The sequence below is a fragment of the Alosa pseudoharengus genome, unplaced genomic scaffold, assembly GCF_046254945.1.
Source record: "Alosa pseudoharengus isolate Yale_2024_CS ecotype anadromous, Long Island Sound unplaced genomic scaffold, YU_APseudo_1.1 YU_APseudo_1.1_scf_18, whole genome shotgun sequence".
In the NCBI taxonomy this organism is placed as follows: Eukaryota; Metazoa; Chordata; class Actinopteri; order Clupeiformes; family Clupeidae; genus Alosa; species Alosa pseudoharengus.
The window spans coordinates 22,386,341-22,409,706 of NW_027468650.1; the positions used below are offsets into that span (position 1 = coordinate 22,386,341).

General features: G+C 47.1%; 1 protein-coding gene across 9 annotated transcripts in view; it reads left to right on the forward strand.

The window, feature by feature from the left end:
* The window catches only part of dip2ca (disco-interacting protein 2 homolog Ca), an 89,332-nt gene that overhangs the window by 63,005 nt on the left and 2,961 nt on the right, over positions 1-23,366 (forward strand). For 3 of the 9 annotated variants that reach the window (XM_076290566.1, XM_076290572.1, XM_076290570.1), the window contains 25 exons: positions 76-178; positions 373-437; positions 536-629; positions 1,012-1,131; positions 3,097-3,211; positions 4,764-4,903; positions 5,401-5,537; positions 5,983-6,191; positions 6,972-7,086; positions 7,834-8,035; positions 9,016-9,125; positions 11,789-11,869; positions 12,137-12,260; positions 12,538-12,659; positions 12,877-12,988; positions 13,227-13,336; positions 14,466-14,596; positions 15,515-15,683; positions 16,968-17,138; positions 18,128-18,157; positions 20,451-20,512; positions 21,043-21,100; positions 21,184-21,258; positions 21,994-22,168; positions 23,014-23,137. In XM_076290566.1, the coding sequence (XP_076146681.1) occupies positions 76-178; positions 373-437; positions 536-629; positions 1,012-1,131; positions 3,097-3,211; positions 4,764-4,903; positions 5,401-5,537; positions 5,983-6,191; positions 6,972-7,086; positions 7,834-8,035; positions 9,016-9,125; positions 11,789-11,869; positions 12,137-12,260; positions 12,538-12,659; positions 12,877-12,988; positions 13,227-13,336; positions 14,466-14,596; positions 15,515-15,683; positions 16,968-17,138; positions 18,128-18,157; positions 20,451-20,512; positions 21,043-21,100; positions 21,184-21,258; positions 21,994-22,168; positions 23,014-23,137 (2,954 nt within the window). The remainder of the gene's footprint in view (positions 1-75; positions 179-372; positions 438-535; positions 630-1,011; positions 1,132-3,096; positions 3,212-4,763; positions 4,904-5,400; positions 5,538-5,982; positions 6,192-6,971; positions 7,087-7,833; positions 8,036-9,015; positions 9,126-11,788; positions 11,870-12,136; positions 12,261-12,537; positions 12,660-12,876; positions 12,989-13,226; positions 13,337-14,465; positions 14,597-15,514; positions 15,684-16,967; positions 17,139-18,127; positions 18,158-20,450; positions 20,513-21,042; positions 21,101-21,183; positions 21,259-21,993; positions 22,169-23,013; positions 23,138-23,366) is intronic. The other 6 variants (XM_076290567.1, XM_076290573.1, XM_076290568.1 and 3 more) reach the window with 3 other exon arrangements.

Genomic DNA, 23,366 nt, shown 5'->3' on the forward strand with positions numbered 1-23,366 from the left:
TAAGTTGTGAGTGAAGTTTGTTGCTTGTGGGACTATGGAGTGAAACTGTGTCTTATTGTGTGTTGTGATTGACAGTATAAGACCTGTAAGGACGGGAGTGTTCTGGGTGTGACGGTGATGAGGATCGCCATGCTCACACACTGCCAAGCCCTCACACAGTCCTGTGGATACACGGAAGGTAGGACACTTACACACACATACACGCACACCAAATACACAACTATCCTCATACTAGAGTATGTGTCCAAATGATTTCAGTCCATATCTAGAGTATGTGTCCAAATGCTTTCAGTCCATATCATATCATAGAAATAAGCCAACAGATGTAATGTGGGCGCTAGATACTAACGTTTATGTTCCTTTGTGTTCCAGCGGAGACCATAGTGAATGTATTAGACTTCAAGAAGGACGTAGGACTGTGGCACGGCATTCTCACAGTACGTTTCTGCTCACTGTCCTCATATGATCTCATAGAGGGGTGAGATGGGAGAGAATATTGAACATTTTGCGTAATGTATGTGTGTTTGTCCCACAGAGTGTCATGAATATGATGCATGTGATCAGCATCCCCTACTCCCTGATGAAGGTCAACCCTCTCTCCTGGATCCAGAAAGTGTGCCAATACAAAGGTCTGACACACAATTCACCAACATACCAACTAGTCAAATCAATCAGTCAATCAAAAAATCAATCAATCAATCAATCAATCAATCAATCAATAAGTCAATCAGGTCGTCAGTTCAAATCAATCACTTAACAACTATTAGTATAAAATCTTATCAGTGATGGAGTGTATATTCTGATCCTCAAATGATATATGTATATTAAAAACACCCCTCATATAATGGCCTCATCTTCTGAAATAGAATAGCTACATTTTGCATCTTTCTAATAAAAGTGTTGCCTAAAGCCTGGAAAAGCCCTTTGTCTCTTGAGTAAATGTGTGTGTGTGTGTGTGTGTGTGTGTGTGTGTGTGTGTGTGTGTGTGTGTGTATGTGTTTATATGTGTAGCTAAAGTGGCGTGTGTGAAGTCCAGGGATATGCACTGGGCCCTGGTGGCCCATCGGGACCAGAGAGACATCAACCTGACCTCTCTACGGATGCTGGTGGTAGCTGATGGTTCCAACCCATGTAAGCATCTCTTTCATTTGGTCCCTCTCTCTCTCTCTCTCCCTCTCTCTCTCTTTCTCTTTTATTCCTTTTCCTTCTCTTTTGGTCTTGCTTGCGATCTCACTCTGTGTCCTCCTCTGTGTTGTGGTACTCCAATCCTGTCATTCACACTTCACCTCACTTTCCTCATTGTGCCTATTTACAGAGCAGAGTGAGTAAGCACAGCTGCATTGCAGAAATGGGGAAATGACCGGGCTATTGGCTAATGGTAATGGTGGTTTAAAGTGGACTACAAGTAAAGAGAGGGTACTGTAGAAGAGGAGAGGAATGCAGAAGATGTCTGTTTTATTCTGTCTGATCATTCCCAACCTCTGTCGATTGTCTCCCTACCTCCTTCTCTCCCTCTCTATCTCTCTCTCTATCTCTCTCTCCATTGCTGTCTCCATTCCCCTGCTCCGCTAGCTTTGTCCTAATCCCCTCTATTCTAGCTCTCTGATTCTGCTGCTGGGGTGTTTTTTTCTCTGCAGCAGCATCAGCATCAGCATCAGCATCCCTATCCTGTTTCCCCGCTTCCTCTCCTCTCTCTCTCTCTCTCTCTATGCCTCTGCTTCTCCCACTCCCTCTCTCCTCCTCACCCCCTCCCTTGATCCTTCTCCCCCACCTTGTCTTTTCCTATCTCTCCCTGTCTTTCTCTCTCTCGGTCTCTCTTTCTCTCTCTATGCATTTCTCTGACAAGAAACGCAGGCCGTATTCCCAACAGCTGTTCACATTCCTGCAGCCAACCAGAGAGCTCTCATGGCTGGGCATTATGCATGAGCCATGTGTATGCTCCGTGGCGTGTATACGTTGTGTGTGTGTGTGTGTTGTGTGGTCACATGCACACACTCGCATGCTATATATAACCCGAGCTGGGGGCCAGTGGGAGAACGCCTGAGGGGAGGTGATGAGTCAGGATCGATGACGCTCAGAGGCCATTTTGCATTGTGCCTGCAGAAGGAGATCAAACCTTGTACCCCCCCTACGCACACACTAACACACACACACGTACACACACACACACACGTACACACACACACACACACACACACACACACACACAGAAACACACTGAGTTAACCGTTCCCGCAGGACTGAAGGACAAAGGTGTCCTGCTGTTTTGTGTGTGCGTAGGATGTGTGGCTCCTTTAGATAGGAACAGCACATGTCTTTTTAGGGCAGCTCCTGTAGTTACCCATGTGATGCAAACCATCCCACTCATTCCCAGTTAAACCCAGTCCCAGTGGACACCTATGTTAGCCAGCCATGGAGCCTGTGGTATGGCCATTGCCTTGTATACTGAACCGTGTAATAGCTTTTATGTATTCGACTCTATGGCTGTGTGTGTGTGTGTGTGTGTGTGTGTGTGTGTGTGTGTGTGTGTGTGTGTGTGTGTGTGTGTGTGTGTGTGTGTGTGTGTGTGTGTGTGTGTGTGTGTGTGTGTGTGTGTGTGTGTGTGTGTGTGTGTGTGTGTGTGTGTGTGTGTGTGTGTGTGTGTGTGTGTGTGTTCTCTAATGTTATGCTCGGAGGCGATGTTGAACCGCTGACCTTGGTGGTCAGGGCGCTGTGCTCTGGCTGTCACGCTGCGGGGACGCGTAGCATGGGCAGCTCATGTAACCGCGCACATGCATCAGTGGCCATGTTTAACCCTGCATACATGCACAGGGACGGCAATTCCACATTTCCATGCCAATTGAATGCAGCGCATGTTGTTTTCCTTCTCAAGGCCGTGCTACAGAGAGAAGGGGAGCTCCCCCAAAGAAAGTCCCAGAGGCCGCAGTGACAAAAGATGCACTGTTTCCCTACCCCTACACTCCTCCCCCACCAAATAGAACGTTCAAGCATTGTTTTTGTTTTTACTGTTGAAAGGGTCTATACATTCTCCCGGTCTCGGTAGTAGATTTATTCAGCATCTCTCCCTCTCTGACTTGTCTGTGTTCTCTCTGGCAGGGTCCATCTCGTCCTGTGATGCATTCCTCAACGTCTTCCAGAGCAAAGGCCTACGGCCGGAGGTCATCTGCCCCTGTGCCAGCTCCCCGGAGGCCCTGACCGTAGCCATCAGGAGGTGGGTCCTGACAGTCAACACACACACACACACACACACAATCACACATGTTCAGTCGCTTTACACATTTTCCATGAATACACGACTCAGAGACCACTGTGGGCAGACACACACACACACACACACACACACACACATACATACATACACACACATACACACACACACAAATAAATTAGTTATGAATTGAGTCTTCTCATCAAATGACTCCAGTTAGTTATGGACACTCAGGTCTCTCATTTTCTTGGTTGTAATGAACAGACTCCCTAATGAACTCCATCTCCTGCCTCCTGAATGGAATAAAAATACTAAATTGACCCTCTAGCTCTCCTGGCTTGGCCCTTCTCTCCAAACACGTCTTTGTGAGTGATCGCTCTGTTCTCCCTCCCTCACAGATGTGTCATCTCGATAGAGCTGTTTTTAGGCGTTCGATATTTATCAGACACAGGTAGGCGGACAGCGGCTCGGAGATAAAAAAGCTCAACAGAAGAACTAAAAAAATGAAATATCACTCAAAAGGTTAGCGCTTAACAGAGCACCATGTATCCACTCTTTTTTAGCCCCCAGAAAGCCTTTACAAGAAAATAATATTTTCTTATGCTGGTTCTATAATTACACGTCTCCATGGGCCTGACGTATCTTCAGTGTGACCATATCAAACGCATGTGCGTGGAGTGTGGCGTCTGGTTTTCATTCCACTGGATTAGTCCTGTCTCGCTCTCCCTGGCCAGTCTTTTATAAGTCCCATACTTTTCTCTTTTCTTTTTTCCCTTTTCTTCCCCCTTCATTTCTTTTTTCTTTTTGCTCTACTCTTGTGAGACGTCACCGCCTTTTATGTATTTGTGTACACAAACTAAACTGGACCCAAAAAATTAATTAAAAGATGCTCTGTCTCTCGACGTGCCTGCCAATATGGAGGCCCTCGTGGCACGGAACAGGAGAACCGAGACCCAGAATGCTTTGCCAACAATAAAAGCGGCCTAATGCTGTTTCTGTCATCAGCGATGACATCATTTCACTTTATATATGAGAATGTAGCAAATAGGCGGTTTATGGTCCCTCCACTGGCTCACACTCATGAGTTCACACTGGAAACCTAAGTTGTATTAAATTGTTTGGAAAGCAGTGCTGATTTTGTAATGCGCTCAGTTCAGCTTGTTGTGCCTTTTATCTCTCTCTTGCCCCGTTCTCGATGCCTCTCTCAAACTTTTCGCTCTCACTCTCTTTTACGCTGAACTTAATGCACACCAGGTTGTGACACACAGACACAAAAACAGACATACGCCCACACCCAGGCACGCACATGCACACACACGCACACGCACACACACACACATACACACACACACACACACACACACACACGCGCGCGCGCGCGCACACACACACACACACATATATGCCTAAGCTCGCAGAGTTCAACATGTGTTGACGTGGTTTGTTGATGTGGTTGGAACGTCTGTGAAGTTGCCTGGAGGCTGCCTGTAGTGCTTATTTCTTGAGTGACTGGTTCCGATCAATTTCTGTCTTTTCTGTCTTTCTGGTCTGGCAGGCCCACGGACGACAGCAGCCAGCCCCCGGGCCGAGGGGTCCTGTCCATGAACGGGCTCAGTCACGGCGTGATCCGCGTGGACTCCGAGGAGCGACTGTCCGTCCTCACCGTCCAGGACGTGGGCACTGTGATGCCAGGAGGTCAGGCCACTGTTTACATACACAGCCATGCTAAAACTCCTACTTTAAAACACACTCAGACACATGAACAGGTGCAGGTTCAGAACAAGCACATACACATGCACCAACATGCCATACACTACCCACTCTGCCCTCAGTACTAAATACAGACACTGAAATAGAAAAACCTCACATGTACATACAAACAAACACACACACGCACACACAAATAGCCTGGCGCAACCACACTTTGGGAGATGCAGTCATACAGTCGTACAAATCGTACACACCCTTCGGTGGAAGCTGTGTTCAGTCATGTACTCAACACTCCCACCCATGAAACAGGCCATTCCTTTCAGAGAAAATTCACTGCTCTTCTAAAAAGAGAAAAGTGTATGAATGCATAGATGTTTATATAATGCTCTATGTGCGTTTACTTATTCATGTGTGTGCAAGCATTAATGTGTGTGTGTACAAGTAACAGCTTACTGATAGTGACGTGTGTGACTGTGTTGCAGCTATGATGTGTGTGGTGAAGCCCGAGGGAGTTCCTCAGCTGTGTCGAACGGACGAGATCGGGGAGATTTGCGTGTGCTCCATCGCCACGGGAACCTCCTACTACGGCCTCTCTGGCATGACGAAGAACACGTTTGAGGTGCGGGCATGTTTATGTCCAATTGCCTGCCTCGCACACACACACACACACACAGGCATACACAAACACAAACGCACGCTATATCAAGTTTAAGTGGTCCCCCAGAGTTCACAGTGTCACAGGCCTTCCCATGCGGCTCAGCCAGAAAATGTTACTTTCTTAGAGCCTGACATTAGATTGCTAAAATTAATCTAGCATGATTTTTAAGACCATACCATTGGTTTCAAAACAAGCGTTTCTGTTTTTACTTAGCTGTAGCTACTTACCAAATAGATAAAAAATAGAAATAAGATGAAACGTATAGAAATTAATGTATTTATAGAAATATGTATCATATATACAGATCAAACACCACTAAGTGGGCAAGATGATGATAAGGTCTTAACCTACACAGATCCATGGCCTTCCTCTCCTCACGACTCCTCCTCTTCCTCCTCCTCTCAAGGTGTTCCCCATGAGTGGCGCGGGCGCCCCCGTCAGTGAGTACCCCTTCACCCGCACTGGCCTGCTGGGCTTCGTGGGGCCTGGCGGCCTGGTTTTCATCGCTGGCAAGATGGACGGCCTGATGGTGGTGAGCGGACGCCGGCACAATGCCGATGACATCGTTGCCACGGCGCTGGCGGTGGAGCCCATGAAGTTTGTCTACAGGGGCAGGTAATGGAGCAGACACAAAGGGGTCACCTGGGGTCAGCCTTATTTAACTGTAACTGCAGCTCACAATTGATACACAAATCTATTTAAAAACAGTGAAAGGATGCTTTAGCACACTGAGGCTCAGAGGTTAATAGTGTAGCAGCACAAAGGTTGCATTAGCAAAAGCTTAATTCGTTTTTTAAATTAGTTTTCAGGAGCAAGCCTTCATGCTATATCATATCCATTATTTATCATTATCTGAAAGGCTAAAGCTGTTTCATGCACAGGAATTTCACCTCTAGTGTGTTCATAATGTGAATGCAGCCCTTTTTACCCTCTAGCCCAGGCCATCGGTCCCATGAGGTACAGTATTATTGACTAAGTCATTAGCTAGCCACAGTCCTAGTCCAGATGCTACAGCAAGCACTAACTGTCTGGGTGATCATTAGATAATTAACATGCTGGCCTGACGCAGCATGGGTGGACTGGTCAAAAGAGTTCAAGCGCAGCCCGTTCCCTTGGCACAGTCAGACAGTGCACACCCTGGCTTTGAATGAGGAGGTAATTATGGGAAATGTAGTACGTCCACCACGCATGAATGGATACTGTCTAAAAGGGAGTGCGACGCAAGAATAAAAAGGTGTGAAAAGCAAGAATAGGCTAGTATGCAGGTTAGGTAGAGGTTAAGACATATTTTGTTTTGTCTTTTTTCTGACTCTTTCTTTTATATCTATGTTCTCTCTGTATCCCTCGTTCCCTCTCCTCCTCTCTTTCTCTCTCTCTCTGTCCGTGTGCCCACAGGATAGCGGTGTTTTCGGTGACCGTGCTGCACGATGAGAGGATTGTGGTGGTGGCTGAGCAGAGGCCAGATTCCACAGAGGAGGACAGCTTTCAGTGGATGAGCCGCGTGCTGCAGGTACATTCACACACACACACACACACACACACACACACACACACACACACACACACACACACACACACACACACACACCACCACCACTACCAGCACCATCTCAGCATCCCTGGTTGAGCCTAGTTGCTATTTATATTTACAGAGATGGCCCCTCTCTTGGCATCCACAGCCCCCCTCCCTATTTATCACTGCCTGTTTTTTCTATCTCTTCTCTCTCTCGCTCTCTCTCTCTCTATCCCTCTCTTCTCTGTTAGACAGGCGCAACACTCAGCACTGAGTAAATTCCCCTTTGCAGATTCAATTAGTAGACAGGCTATGGGTGACCTGCTCAGGGTTTTGGGATCAGCATTTTTTTTTTTCCGGAGTCAAAGCAGGAATTTAAAAATAAACCGCCACGCCAGGAAAGCACAGGATCTGGTGTTTTCTCCCCGCTCCATATGGTTTGACTTAGCTGTGGAGTTGTAGGTCATTAATCTTGTAAATGTGATTGTACCGCTCACCCCACCGCTCAGAAAGTGCTGCATGCAATGTTTGCTCTAAAGGTCACTGCCTACACCTAGCCCCCTGCGCTCTCTAAAGTTTATAGTCTAAACGCTCCTCTGTGTACCGCTCTCATTATTCCACTTTCTTCATCTTTCTCCTCTGTTCCCTTGCTTTTTGTTGCCTTCTCTTTCTCTCTCTCTCTCGTTCCCTCTCTCTCTCTCTCTCTCTCTCTCTCTCTCTGTGGTTGGTTGTCCTCTTCTGCAGGCCATAGACAGCATCCATGGCGTGGGGGTGTTCTGCCTGGCCCTGGTGCCAGCCAACACGCTGCCCAAGACGCCGCTGGGGGGCATCCACCTGTCGGAGACCAAGCAGCTCTTTCTGGAGGGCTCGCTGCACCCCTGCAATGTGCTCATGTGCCCCCACACCTGCGTCACCAACCTCCCCAAGCCTCGGCAAAAACAGCCAGGTATGTGCTGTGTGATGTGCTTTTTACCCTATGTAAGTACAGTAATTACCGTGTATTAGCCGCATTGTGTATAAGCCGCAGGACAGTGTTTTATGCAAGTTAAAAGAAAGAAAACCATATTATTACCATATTAATAACCATATTAATTAACCTCATAAATGAAGAAATTTTGCAAAATCAATGTATTAGCTGTTGGGAAATTACGGTATGTGATCGTGTGTGGTCGTATTTGTGCATGTGTAGCTAGATGTGACTTTTTGTGAGCGGATGAATGTGTGTGTACATTTATGTCTGACGGTTTGTGTGTGTGTGGTTTTGGGAACCTGTAAGTATATTTGATTGTGTCCCTCAGAGTCGTTGACCTTTGCTTATATTTTATTTTTCATTGTGTTGTGAGTGTTTTGTGTGCAGTTTAGTTTACGGCTCTTATGAGGCCACAGTATTTATAGCCAGTCTGGGGAACTTCAAATCCATAGTCATTGAAGTGCATTGAGACACACATTGCATTGTGGAGCTGTCTCGTGTGATTTTGTTGAAAAACCGACACGTCGGTTATAAGTGGGTGGCACTAAGTGGCATGAGCATTAAGATATAACAGGTTTTTCTGAGCCACTTGTGCACATTTAATTTAATTATGCTCCATTTTCCCGAACTATAAACACCAAACTAAAACCTCACACAGCCCCTGCCAAACCTCAGTCTATTCCACTTGCTGTCCAAATATGCAGTGGACCTGTGTGGTTTGGATGTTTGTGAGTGGGGTGGATGTCTGCATTTGTGCGAGTGACTTTGTGTTTGCTGCTGTGTGAGTTTATTGGTAAATGGTGTTAGTACACATTTGCACATGGCCTGTGTGTGCATGTCATTAAAGTTATGAATGGTTGTTTATCTCTGTGTGTGTGTACGTGCGTGTGCGTATGTGTGTGCGCGTGTGTGTGTCTGTGTGTGCGTGCGTGTGTGTGTGTGTGTGTTTTCTGCAGAGATCGGACCTGCCTCTGTGATGGTGGGGAACCTGGTGTCGGGGAAGCGCATCGCTCAGGCCAGTGGCCGAGACCTTGGTCAAATCGAAGACAATGATCAGGCAAGGAAGGTGTGTGTGTGGCACCTCGGGGGCCCTGATTTTCATTCATCCATCTCAGCCTACCGCAATCCATCCATCTATCCATCCGCCCACCCATCCATTCATCACGTTCCATTAGCACAGAGCAAATAACCCACAGGAGTCGCATAGGTCTGGGGTCGTGGGAAGAAGACATTTCTCCCCACGTAATTTGATTCCATGGTCACGCTTTTGTCTCGGATGGATGGCGTTTTTCGGGGTTGTTTGTGTCATGCTTGGCTTTTGTTTTGACTTCCCTTAAAAAGCTCAGAACTGATTATCGAGACGAGACTGCTCATTATTGTTTAAGGGCTTTGTTTTTTTCTCCTCCTCTAATCTGACAGAATCAGGTGGAGGTTTTTTAATCCCCCCCCTCCTCCCCCCTCCTCCCCGCTCCTCCCCGCTCCTCCCCCCTCCTCCCCGCTCCTCTGCTGTATCCAGGAGACAGAGACATAGTGGGTAGAGCGCTCGCAATTCAAATGTCAGCTCTGGAAGTACGCAGACGGCCTCATTAGCCTGATCCTCGCTAGCGTATTAATCTTAGCGATCAATAGCTGTCATTACACGAGACTGCGGAGCGGGCAGAGAGGCGGCCGGAGGCAGGTAGCCCCTGTTCCTCCGCGAGTAGCCAGGCATGGCAGGGGAGATGGAGACTGTGAGGCTTTAATGTTTTATCCGCGGGGCCCTTTTAAGATGGTTGGAGGGTTGGACTCTGAGGTAATGCAATTTGGGAGTTTGGCTTCGGATCATGGCGTCCGACATTAATGCCTTCAAAAACTTTTTTCAGTCACAGAAAAAAAAGTGTGGCCCACCCTGTCACCTTCTTGTAAAATATGACTTTCAGTCTTTTCAGAACTTTTTCAAGCAGCGCTGACATTTGATGAAGTCCCCCCCCCCCCCTCCCCCCCTCCTCGTCAATCGTCCAGAACTCCCACATCAGAGTAATTACTCTGTACAGATGTCTGTTTCTGCGTTGTTGGGTTTTGGGAAAGGCTGGCGCGTTGGGTTGCAGAGTTTGTTATTTATTTGCCGTCCACCCCTGTCAGTCATGACAACTTTGCCCGTGACAGAATTCATTACTCTGTCCTCTCAGGCTGAAAGTTGCCATCCATTACCATTTCAGGTTGCTGTGTGTGTGTGTGTGTGTATGTGTGTGAGTATGTGTGAGAGTGTGTGTGTGTGTGTGTGTGTGTGTGTGTGTGCGCGTGTTTGTCATGCCAGTACAACACAATGGCATAGCCTACAGGCGGAGAGTGAGAGAGAGAGAGAGAGAGAGAGACGTGTCCCTCTACATCCACACCTTTGCCCACTGTGTCGGATCAGAGCTTTGGCTGTCTGAGGCTGATGCGGTGCATTGGTGCATGCATGTGGTGCTACCCTCTCCAAGCCACTCCTCAGGAATAACTGCACCCACCTCCGCCTCTCCACCCACCACCTCCATCTCTCTCCCTCCTTCCTGCCTGCATGACAAGCATGCCTCTTCTCACGTCTTTTCTCTCTCCACCTCCCTCACTCATTCTCATCTTCATTTGGCGTGACTCAGCTGTCTTGACAACATCCGTTGCGTGTGTGTGTGTGTGCGTGTGTGTGCGTGTGTGTGCGTGTGTGTGCGCGTGCGCGCTCTCTCTTGCGTGAGTGGTGGATGATTGGACGATAAGGTCTGCTGCATCTTCCAGCCTGCTCTTTTAAATCACTGCTATGATTCCTGCGCTCATCCGCAACCTTTCATCCATCTATCCGTCAATCGATCTATCTATCTATGTATCTATCTATCTATCTATCGATCTATCTATCTATCTATCTATCTATTTATCTATCTATCTCCATCGCTCCATCCATCCTGAGCCATTCATGAAAATCAGGCCCTCTGTGTGAGTGGGAACGCTGCTGCTGCTAGCTACTGCTGGTGTTGCTATGGGTGATGGTTGTTAGCCTCTTCCTCCAGCGCAATGACCGAACGTGTTTTCCAGGCAGAGCTACGTTGACCGATTTCTCGCAATATTCCCTGAGACAGAATTCTGCAAGGCGCCGTGGTTACCTGTAACGTTCTGTTTTCTTTAGCCCAGCAAATTATGACGATGAAAAACAGATGGTGGAATCCTCTGTATGTGTGTATGTTGATCTTGGATGCATGCCAGTGGGGAATTGATATGCCTCTTTACTAATATCTCTGCATGTCAGCTTAAAGAAATAATGCCCAGTTTACGAGTTTACACAGACAAATGTAATCAACGGTTCTGCTGAATTAATTTGTGGGTTGGCACTTAGGAATTCAGAACCTTCAAGTGTTTAGGTATCTGATGGATTTCTGTTTTCTATTTGCCATGTGGTGAATACCTGGTAATGTTACCATAATAAGTGATTTTGTCGGTATTATAAATCCAAAAAACTATTCCCATTATATTCTGACATTTAAACAATACTGTCACCATAGTAATTGAACAATACCGTGTTTCATATGCTTTCAGTCTGGACTATTAATGATACTTTGCACCTGCTGTGTATTTTCCTTTGCTCAGTACTAGTTCCTTCCGTCTGATGGTTTCCTCAGTAGATTCTGTACAGGATGCAGAATTCCGGCTGCAGACTGCCTTGTTCACAGTTCCTTAATAATTGAATGGGAGATTTTCTTTGTCCCCGTTGTGCACCTGTAGTTCCTCTTCCTGTCGGAGGTGTTGCAGTGGAGAGCGCAGACCACTCCTGACCACGTCCTCTTCACTCTGCTCAGCTCCAGGGTAAACACCAGCGACCGCCACGCTCATCTCTCTCTCTCTCACACACACACACACACACACACACACACACACACTCAATCACACACACATACTCACACACACTCCAAAGCACCAGCCGCTGTGATAGTCGGGTTGGGGCTGTCATGTGTCATACTTATCAAGTTCTCTCTCTCTTCTCTCTCTCTCTCTGTGTGTGTGTGTGTGTGTGTGTGCGCGCGTGTGTGTGTGTGTGTGTGTGTGTGTGTGTGTGTGTGTGTGTTTCTACAGGGGGCTATCTTGAGCTCGCTGACCTGCGTGCAGCTGCACAAGCGGGCGGAGAAGATCGCGGCCATGCTTATGGAGCGAGGACACCTGCAGGACGGCGATCACGTGGCGCTGGTCTATCCACCTGGTACGTCCACCTCATTCTCCCCGTCCGCCGGTCCAATCAGCATCTCTCTCTCTTTTTCTCAGGCTCATCTCAGACCAGCCTGGTCCTCAGGAAAGACTCAGGAAAAACAAATGGAGGACTATGACCTAGTGCACCAATGCTTTAATGTGAAAATAGCCACTTAATGTTAAAATAAGCGGCTAGAGGTGGCGGGTCAAGAGTAGACAAAATTGTCCTGTTCTTGCTGAGTTAATTACATTATCTTGTCTCCATACTTGACCTGGCTGTGTCCCCACAGGCATTGACCTGATTGCGGCCTTCTACGGATGCCTGTATGCCGGCTGCGTGCCCATCACGGTCAGACCACCCCACCCCCAGAACATCGCCACCACTCTGCCCACTGTGAAGATGATTGTGGAGGTGAGCTTGTTTAGGGGTTGGAGGGATTGGACGTATGAACATAAGGGAACATAAGGAAGTTAACTGTAAAAGAAAAGATTGTAAATCTTGAAAGAATCCATTAGACAAGAAGTAAGGCAAGTGAGGGTCATAATTATGGTTGCCATGAATTTTAACTTACTGTACTGGATTACTATGTGCAGTACCATAATGTGCGTGTTTGCATGTGTGTGTGCAGGTGAGCCGGTCGTCCTGCGTGATGACCTCACAGGTGATTTCCAAGTTGCTGAAGTCTAAAGAGGCGTCCGCTGCGGTGGACGTCAGGACGTGGCCTCCTGTCCTAGAAACAGGTGACAAGTGCCACCACACTCACTCAGAGCACACTCAGTCTCCAGACTCTCCGAGTCTGCCTTGCAGACTAATTACAATAGATGATTCATGTAATTTGATTTGATTTGAACTAATCAAGGCTTTAGGAAGGATTCTTCACTCTGTCTTTATCCTCCCCATTTACTTTTTAATTCCTTATTAATCACCAACACTCACATCCTCTACTGCGTGCTCTCTGCTCTCGTCTCACACCTTTAGATGATCTGCCAAAGAAGAAGCCCCCTCAGCTGTACAAGCCCTCCAATCCGGACACGCTGGCCTACCTGGACTTCAGTGTGTCTACCACAGGGATGCTAGCAGGAGTAAAGGTGAGCTGGGGGTCAGTGTGAGTGTGTGTGTGAGAGAGAGAGAGAGACAGAGAGAGAGAGAGAGAGAGAATATGAACAAGAGCAAAAGCATAGTATGCATGGTGTGGTATGTCTGTGTCTGTGTTTATGTTTCTGTGTGTGTTTGTGTGTGTGTGTGTGTGTGTGTGTGTGTGTGTGTGTGTGTGTGTACAGTACGTGCCAGATGGAAGATGCTCGGAGTAGTTTTTGCCTCCCAGCCCGTACGCTGTTGTCCTCCTCTGGGCTGTCTGTTTAGGAATCAATGAGGGCCCCACTAAATCATCTTTCAGCTTCCTCCGCAAACACCGCCAGTTTTAGCACTAAAAGGCTTTAAAAAGCCCTCGCCCACTCAAGACACCTCGTCATGGTTAGCGGGCAGGATATCTGCTATCAGGTGTCAAAGGAGCAGGAGACTGTTTTATATTTCACGGCCATTATAATCCTTCTTTGGTGGGAGAGTGCTTGAATGGTCCGGCCTGGTTTTGCTGCTGCAGTGGGTGAATTAGCTATACACAGGGGGGTGGGGGGGTGTAATTGTGCAACCCCGGTGTCCCTCTTAAAACAGGGAGCTTTTATTGTCTTGTAAAACCAGCTTCTGTCCTCTGTTCTCCAGCCCTCTTGGCAAATGCTGGTCCTCTGAGCGCTCTACATGTCCCCCAAATTGAATATGTTTTAAACAAATTGGCCAATCTTTACTAGACATTTACATAGTTATCCTGTTTGCCTGCACAATGGCCCCTAAGTGGATTTGGAGAATAGTTCAGGACCTGCACAGACACAGGAACATTTGTACAAAAACACACATGAGTGTGTTATGTGCTGTTTTGGTCCACAAGAGATTTACACGACTTCTAACCTTCTGTTTCTCCATTTCCAAACTCCTCACTAAATTCTTGCTGTCCTTTCTTCCCTTCCTTCCATCTTTATATATCTTTCTCTCCCCCCCTCTCTCTCTTTCTGTCTCTCTCTCTCTCCCTCTCTCTCTCCCTCTCCCCCCCTCTCTCTCTTTCTGTCTCTCTCTCCCTCTCTCTCTCTCTCTCTCCCTCTCCCCCCCTCTCTCTCTTTCTGTCTCTCTCTCTCTCCCTCTCTCTCTCTCTCTCTCCTTCCTCAGATGTCTCACAGTGCCACCAGTGCCTTCTGCCGCTCAATCAAGCTCCAGTGTGAGCTCTACCCCTCGCGAGAAGTGGCCATCTGCCTGGACCCTTACTGCGGCCTGGGCTTCGTCCTCTGGTGCCTCTGCAGGTCAGTGTCCACGCTCGGCACCCAGAGCTCACCGACCACACCTCATCATTCAGCGCAGCCGGAGTCAGCAATCTGGACAGTCATTCCCCATACAGTTATGCATGTCATACTGAATCCATTTGTGTTTTGTATGTATGGAGCCTGAGGGTTTTACTCACCAAAAGGCAAGTTGCCCACAAGTAGTTTTGCCTCTGTAGGTCAGTCTCCAATCTCGACACCCAAAACTCACCACTGAGTGGTGAGAGAAGCTGAAGTCAGAGCAGCTGAAGTCAGCAATCTGATGTAGACAGTCATCCCCCTATACAGTTATCCATGTCATGTCACATTGTGTAGTGCTGCATTTTTGTATAGTATGTATGGAGCCTAAAGTTGCCCACAAGTAGCTTTGCTAAGAGACCCATGTCAGCAGAATAGCATTGCTGGGCTTTACATGTGACAGCAAAATGACATGGTTTCTCAAGAGTGCAGAAAGTTCAGTTGAAACCTGCTTGTTGTGAAACATTTTGGAAATCTAAAGTAAGCAGCTAGACAGCCGAGCATTTGGCCAGTTGAAGAGCCTCTTTGCTCTTTGAAAGTGCAGTGAAGGGTTAGAAAATAGACATGCAAGGCTGAAACGTCCTCTGCTGTCATTGATCCTGCCGATCTGCCGATCTACCCGGTGTGACAAGTGGGAAATCAATGATAAGTCTTTTACGTCCGAGTAGTCCTATTAACCAATTTGTGAAGAGGGCCTCTTTGGTCAATCCTCTTTATGTGCCATGCTTCTGTGCTCATCTCATCTAAAGTGCCCGCTCTCTGACCAACTTCACTCACACACACACACACACTCAATCTCAGCACACATGCACATGCAGGAACACAAATGCACTGACACATTTCTCCCTCTCTCTCCCCCTCTCTCTGTTGGCGCGTGTGCAGTGTGTACTCAGGGCACCAGTCCATCCTGATCCCCCCCTCGGAGCTGGAGGTGAACCCCGCCCTGTGGCTGCTGGCCGTCAGTCAGTTCCGTGTCAGGGACACCTTCTGCTCCTACTCCGTCATGGAGCTCTGCACCAAGGGCCTGGGCCTGCAGACCGAGTCTCTTAAGGTAGCGTATGCAAACACACACACACACACACACACACACACACACACACGCATGCAAATGCAGACACTGACACACAAGCATATGCACAGATTTTCATTAGTTTGTGTATACATGTCGAAGCATAGGCGTACACAGTGACCTATGTAACTATGTAAAGCATGACTATTAATCGGGTCATAAAATGGCAATTTTCAGTTGTACGGTGTGCAATTGGTTATTACATCTCACATCATTAAATGCCTGGACACTCAGCACCTTTAAAACACCTTTATGCTCTTCTGCACACACACACATACACACACACACACACACACACACACACACACACACATACCTAAATTCTTCAGACGGTGCCAGTAAACTTTCTGCTGACAGACCTGCAGTTCCTTTGCTGGTGTGCGTCTCGGTGTGGAGACAGAGGGAGAGTTGAGAGTGCGCAATGACTGGCCCGTGCTGCAGGAGAAAGGCCGAGCGTGCCTCCTGGCGAGACAGCCTTGTAAAAATGTGTTTTATTTACTTTCATTCGGTTTGTTCACATCGCCATAGTTACTAATGGCAGACTATTGAGCCGAGGGCAGTTTATTACCATAGAGCCAATCGATGGAGAGGAGAGGGAGACACCCCCAAACTGTATTAATTCTGCCACTTTTTAGTGTACAGTGGGGGGATGTTATTGCATATTTTTTCCATTGTTTTTCAAAAGAACGCAAGGCAGAGCAGAGAGTTTTGATTATTTCTGCATTAGCTCAAATCTTCTATCCATATAAATATTATCACAAACTAAAATATGATTAGAAAAGTAATGAAAAGATCCAAAGTCTCGCACTCTCATGTGCTCATTTTTGTATCAATAAACCTGCATCAGTTGCCTGAGCCTGAGCTAAATTAAGCAATGCTATATAATTCATACAAATTCATAAATTCATAAAAATGGAATTGGACTACACATTGGACTACACATGTGAAACCTTACATTTCCAATATTCTTTGGCATCCTGCTCCTTGTGCCTTTGGGAGAACATAAAGCTTCTCCTGACGGTGAGAGTTGTAGCTGAGTGCTAACCCCAACTCCCTGTCTGTCTCTGTCTGTCTGCTAGCTGAGTGCTAACCCCAAAACTCTGTCTATCTCTCTGTCTGTCTGCTAGCTGAGTGCTAACCCCAAAACTCTGTCTATCTCTCTGTCTGTCGGCTAGCTGAGTGCTAACCCCAAAACTCTGTCTGTCTGCTAGCTGAGTGCTAACCCCAAAACTCTGTCTGTCTCTCTGTCTGTCCCCCCCCCCCCAGGCGCGTGGCCTGGACCTGTCTCGGGTGCGGACGTGTGTGGTGGTGGCGGAGGAGCGGCCCAGGATAGCGCTCACCCAGTCCTTCTCCAAGCTCTTCAAAGACCTGGGCCTCCACCCGCGCGCTGTTAGCACCTCCTTTGGCTGCAGGGTCAACCTGGCCATCTGTCTGCAGGTCAGCACTCTGCTCTCTCTCTCTCTCTCTGTGTGTGTGTGTGTGTGTGTGTGTGTGTGTGTGTGTGTGTGTGTGTGTGTGTGTGTGTGTGTGTGTGTGTGTGTGTGTGTGTGTGTGTGTGTGTGTGTGTGTGTGTGTGTGTGTGTGTGTGTGCGCGTAAATGTTCACATTGTGTTTTGTTGGCCAATGTTACATGTATCTCCTTATAGCATAGACTGAATCAGATGTGTTCCCTTCGAAGACATTTCCTCCGTTTCTGTGTATTTGAAAATTCCTAACCTGGTTGCTCAGTTTGTCCCCGGGCTGCCGGAGAGACAGATTGGGATGTAATCTCTTGGCTAACATGGTTTGTACTTGTATGTGGGACTGGACGGATTACTGTATTCCGCCGTGGATTTTCCAGTTGCTAAATCGGGAATGTTTTGAGCTTTTACGTTTTAGAGACAGTGTGTGTATTTGGAGTTTAAGCAGGTGAACTGGGCATTAACCAGTGCGCCTGTGACATTTTCTGTCAGGGTGAGGGAAGAACTACAGTCGCTACTATTTCAAAAGTAACTGTTTTTGTTATGATCAAATGCCGTATTTTCAGTGGTTCCAGTGATGGATTACATTACAAGTAGGACATTGAGAGGGTGGCATACCGATAACTGTTTTCCAGAAGGTGATTTAAGTGTTATATTCTTAAACATGTTTAAGCATCAACAGAGGAAACAAACATCTCATTTCCTGTTTGTTATTGTTTGACATCCGGTGACATTCCTTCTGTGATTCTTTGATTCATTGTGTTTTTTTGTTGGCTTTTGTTTTCCCCACCCTCATGCTGTCTTTCATGTTTCCTTTTTATCTGTCATCTTCACCCCTCTCCCTCCTCCTTCCTCATCCACCCTCTCCCATCTCTCTCCTCCTCCTCCTCCCTCTCCTCCTCATCCACTCTTTTCTCTCCCTCCTCCTCCTCCTCCTCCACCTCATCATATCTCTTGCTGATGCAGCCTCACAGGCTGGGGAAGCTTGCTGATCAGGTAGGGAGGCCTCGCCCGTGTTCCCTAGCCAGCCGCCAGCTACGGGATGAGGGGCGCTGACTAGCTTTGCTTCAGTCCACAGCGCAGGGGGGGGGCTTGTAGGGAGCCTGAACCCTGTAGTGCATTGTGAGATGCATTCTATGCGACTGGGGTTAGCGGTGTTGGTGGTTTAAGTAGCCTTTGTTTTCTACCAAAGGGGATATGGCTGCTGGACTAATCAACTGATAGACTAATGGACTAATAGAAGAATCTTGTTATCCCTAATTCTGTTGGTAGTCTGCTTTAGTGTAGCTCTACCCTCTTAAGGAAACGTTCCTCTACTCATGATTATTAGAAATATATAGGCCCCAAATGTCCCATCTGGGTTCTACTACATTCAGAAGTGTTCAGACCCAACTTCAGCCCATTCACTTTTCCTTAAGAGTGTAGCTTAGCCTTCTCCCAGTGGAAGGAGCCAGCTCTGCTCTACCTCCGCGATAACAGGTTTGTGACCTCGGTCATTACCCCAGCTGAGTGCCACAGACTCGGCTAATAGAAGAGGGCTGGTGGTGTTATGACTCAGCAGACCAGGAGGTGGACGACTTAATCCCTTCTCAATCACCTAGCTCATTAAGACCCACACAAATCGGGGCGAGCCGCACAGCTCCAAAAACAAACGGGCCAAGCACAAAGGTGTCGCACGGAAAACAACACCGCCCACGTGTTCCTGTTGCCCTGTGCGACACTGTTATTGAGCCTGTTCCTCGGCGGTCCCTGAGCCTCACCCAGCGCTCCCATTCCATCACCTCTCCTCGGGCCGGTCGTTAATATCTCAGCTGTGTAGGTGGCTGGTGTTGGAGCAGGGGACCAACACTCTGTGTGTGTGTGTGTGTGTGTGGGCTTTGATGGAGAGCCCTGGGTGAGGAGTGGGGCCGGAAGGCTCCTTCTGCTGCTGCAGGTCTGGAGGAGGGAAGGGAGCTGGAGGGAGCCCTCTGCTGGCTGCTGCCCCACTGGGAGCCAAGGCCTCGACCTGGTGCTGCCCGGGCTGAGCCAGCGTCCACATCCGTGCTGCTTGTAGCTGGGTTAGCAGCGCTAGCTGGGCTGGGTGGATTAGGAAGCGCATGCAGGCTTCTCTGGTGGTGCAGGGTGTGGTGAAGGTGTGGAGAGGTGGGGGGCTTTGTGGTCGCTGGGTGGACAAATGCTAACTCAAGGACACTTCTGCAGTGTGCCGGAGGCATCCGAACATGATGATGTCAGTCATTTGGGAATCACCTGAATTGCTGCTTTGCTGAAAGTGACTTTGCCGTGACTCTTGGAGCTGAGTCACCAGTTCGGTGTGGAAATGCGTTTACAACGGTGTCATTAAACAGCACTGCTTCACCGCTGCCATCACAATCGTGACGAGAAGGCCCTCCAAGCCTGGAAATCTGGCAAAGCAGACAAAAGCTCTTGTATTTTTAATGAAGGAGGTGACTAACATGTCTCCAACCCATGAGTGAAATGCACTTCTTTCATTTCTGGAGCTGCCACTCAACATTTTTACTGCACCGGCCAGACAACAGAAATGACGGAAGTGCTCGTCATTCTTGGGATTGGTGGATGGGGAAATGAGTCTCTTCTTCCTCTGACTTCACTGCCCTCACACATAGTATTCCATCCTCCATTACACTGTTATGTATATTGTATATACACTATATTAGTCTATGCTAGATATATAGTGCATAGTGCTGTGTATTTTCCCTGTGCTGGTATCTGGCTTGTTCTACTGCTCTGGTGATTCGGTCTTGCTCTGTGATGATTCTGATTTGGCCATGATGATCAGTGGGCTTGGCCATGATCCTAAGTAAGCCCTCTTACTAATGACTACTACTGATTAGTGTGTTGTGGAAGGGCTGAAGCAATGCTGGGTAACATTTCACATGAATATCTCTGAAGTGAGGCATTATGGCTGAATTTAAAATGCCTGACACGGTATCCATGGAATTGAAGTAGGGTATTCTAACAAAAGGCTGCTCTCAATCTATTCATGTGTCTAATAAATACTCATGTTTGTCAGACAGCAGTTGCAAAGAATATGTCAGCATAAGCATAATACTTACTCACTGAATGTAAGGCATTGCAGTAGTGCATTATTAGGAAGGGGATATTTATAGGAAGTGATGCCCAGATTTTGTAAGAAATCAACATTTACAAGTCCAGGCTCTTTGGGAATGCCAGCTGTTGTGCTCAAATGCTGAATCCCTGTGTATCTGTAAAGCTCATTTATCACTGTAGGTAAATTAATGTGTGGCTTGATGCGGCTCTTGGTTTGTAGGGCACCTCAGGACCGGACCCGACTACTGTGTTTGTGGACATGCGAGCCCTGCGACACGACAGGTGCGTGCTGCCCCTCACATGGCCACTCCGTGGAGGGATCATTCACTAACTACAGGCGCACAAACTACAGACGCACAAACGACCATCTCAGTGAAGTGATTTGTTGGAGCATCATTCACTGACTACAGACGCACAAACGACCACCTCAGTGTAGTGATTTGTTGGAGCATCATTCACTAACTACAGACGCACAAACGACCACCTCAGTGTAGTGATTTGTTGGAGCATCATTCACTAACTACAGATGCACAAACTACCACCTCAGTGTAGTGATTTGTTGGAGCATGATTCACTAATTAACTACAGAATCATAAAGTATGGCCTTAGTGTAGGTATTGGTGGGGTGGTTTGTTTATCCATGCTCTGATCCATCTGTGCATGACCCTTAGAGATGTCAGTGGCACTTTGAGCTCACAGAACACATGGGCAGCTATAACGCTGGGTTAACTCTCTCTTTTTTTCTCTGGAATGATGTCTTAGAAAGGAGCTTTTCATGATGCATATTTCATGATTTCTTCTCTCCCATCCAGAGTTCGACTTGTTGAGAGGGGATCACCTCACAGCTTACCGCTCATGGAATCCGGAAAGGTGAGTCATTTTAAACAGAACTTTTCTGGCATCCAGAAAGTAACACAGAGAGCTCAGAAATGAACAGGTCTTTTTTCACACAGATTCTGCCTGGTGTTCGGATCATCATTGCCAATCCTGAGACGAAAGGGCCTTTGGGTGACTCACACCTGGGGGAGGTGAGTCGGCGCTTACGTATGACATCATGAAGACCCACACAGTCTCTTAGACATATTGTAGTCATCATGCAGGAGGTGTAATGTCCTTTAGCTCTGGTTGTCTAATAAAATATTGAAAATATTTCAATTTTATTATATTATACTGTACATTGTTGTCAATACTCAACGGTCATTGACTGCTGTTTAGGTCCTCGATTCCATTTGGGCGGTAAAGTTTTCCACTCTTCCTGATGTGAAGCATCCTGCTCCTAATAGTTTTAGCACCCTACAGTGTGGCCTTTGAGCTGGCTTTGGGTCTGATAATCTGCTGAAATTTGTAAAGTGTGCTGCCAAATGTCTGGTCCACCATAATCTACATTCCGCTTTCCGACACACCCATCAAACCCCCAAGCCCTTGTTGACTCCTCTCCAAATATGGCACAGATTTTACCATAAAGTCCAGTGTTCATGTCTTTGGACCAAATTGCTTTTGGCCAGCAGTCTTGAGGTTTCCCCAGATGCTGGTTGGCTCTGATTATTGTTCTGTGGTCACAAAAGTAACTCTTTCCTTGGCATCACTGCTGCCACTTTTTGTTTAAGTACGCCCATATTTTAAGCTTTATGTCTTTATTTAACTGCGATTCCATCGTCTCTCCAGGGAAGCCCTTATGTGTCGACTTTTGTCACTTTGGAGGAAAGCCAAATGGACCAGATGCAATCACAAATGCTCATAAATATTCCCCCTACATCCATCAGATTTGGGTGCACAGTGCCCACAACGGCAGTGGCTACTTCACCGTGTACGGCGACGAGGCGCTCCAGTCAGACCACTTCACCTCGCGGCTCAGCTTCGGGGACACTCAGACGGTGTGGGCGCGCACCGGCTACCTGGGCTTCCTGCGCCGGACCGAGCTGACCGACGCCAGTGGAGGTACCACAGCACGTGATGCTCTCAATACAAACAGACATGCAGTTATATGACATTAGGCCACACCAGGATAGCCTCAAAAAATATTCAGAACAAAGGGTGCTGATGTGATTACTTACAAAAAGGCTGGTGCACCAACAGCAGTTCACAACAGTGAGAACCCTCTTCACCATATTGAAGTGAAGCAATAATGTCTAAGGCATTAGGGCACTTTGAATGGTGGGAGGGAGCCAGGCCACTCACAAGTAGAACTCAAACAAATTTGCTTTATGTTATAAGATTAATATCTCTCCACCCAGTAATCCAACCCCTCACTTACTGTACCAACTGATTACATTTGTGTTCTAGACCTATTATGAGAACATTGATAATTAAATGATAAAATATCAATATTCTTTACCTAAGATGATATGACTTATTGTTTTGGAGAGCACAATCATCCTAAAAATAACCACACAGTAAATAGCTCTGACCATGTGACTGCATAAATGGGAGTGGTAGTTCAGTGTTTGGTTTTGGATATGTAATTGTTTGTTTAAATATTTAGCTCTTAGTAAACCTGCATTCAGTTCTTACACTTCTGTATAAATGGTCACACGTAGCCTGAATTACTGAATATTAATGGATTAAAAGTCAGTTCAAATCAGAAAACCTGATTTGTGTAGGATTCTTGTGTAGTACTGGTAGCGAATAATCAATCCTTATTAATAGCTGATTAAATGATTTTCAGGAGCATGATATAAAATGATAAGTGCATTTGGTATTGCAGAGGCAAACCGTATAAAGTTGGACAATTAATCCGCTGTGGTCAGTAGTCTGACCGTGTGCTTCTGTTGTTTGTCCCTCAGAGAGGCATGATGCCCTGTATGTGGTCGGGGCCCTGGACGAGGCCATGGAGCTGCGGGGTATGAGGTATCACCCCATCGACATCGAGACATCCGTCATACGCACTCACAAGAGCATCACAGAATGGTAGGTTCCTCTTTTAAAAGCATCAATTACATTTTAAATCAGGGTTTACATGCATGTTATGTGAAACAAAAGTATATGTTTCTATATTTCTAGAACTAAGCTAAAATCAGGTGTATGTATGACAAACCTTTGAATGGGTCTGAAGTTATCTACAGAGATCCACATCAATGACCCTATCCTGCATTTTGTCATTAGCTCAAGGAACATCTTCATAACTGCACAGCTTTCT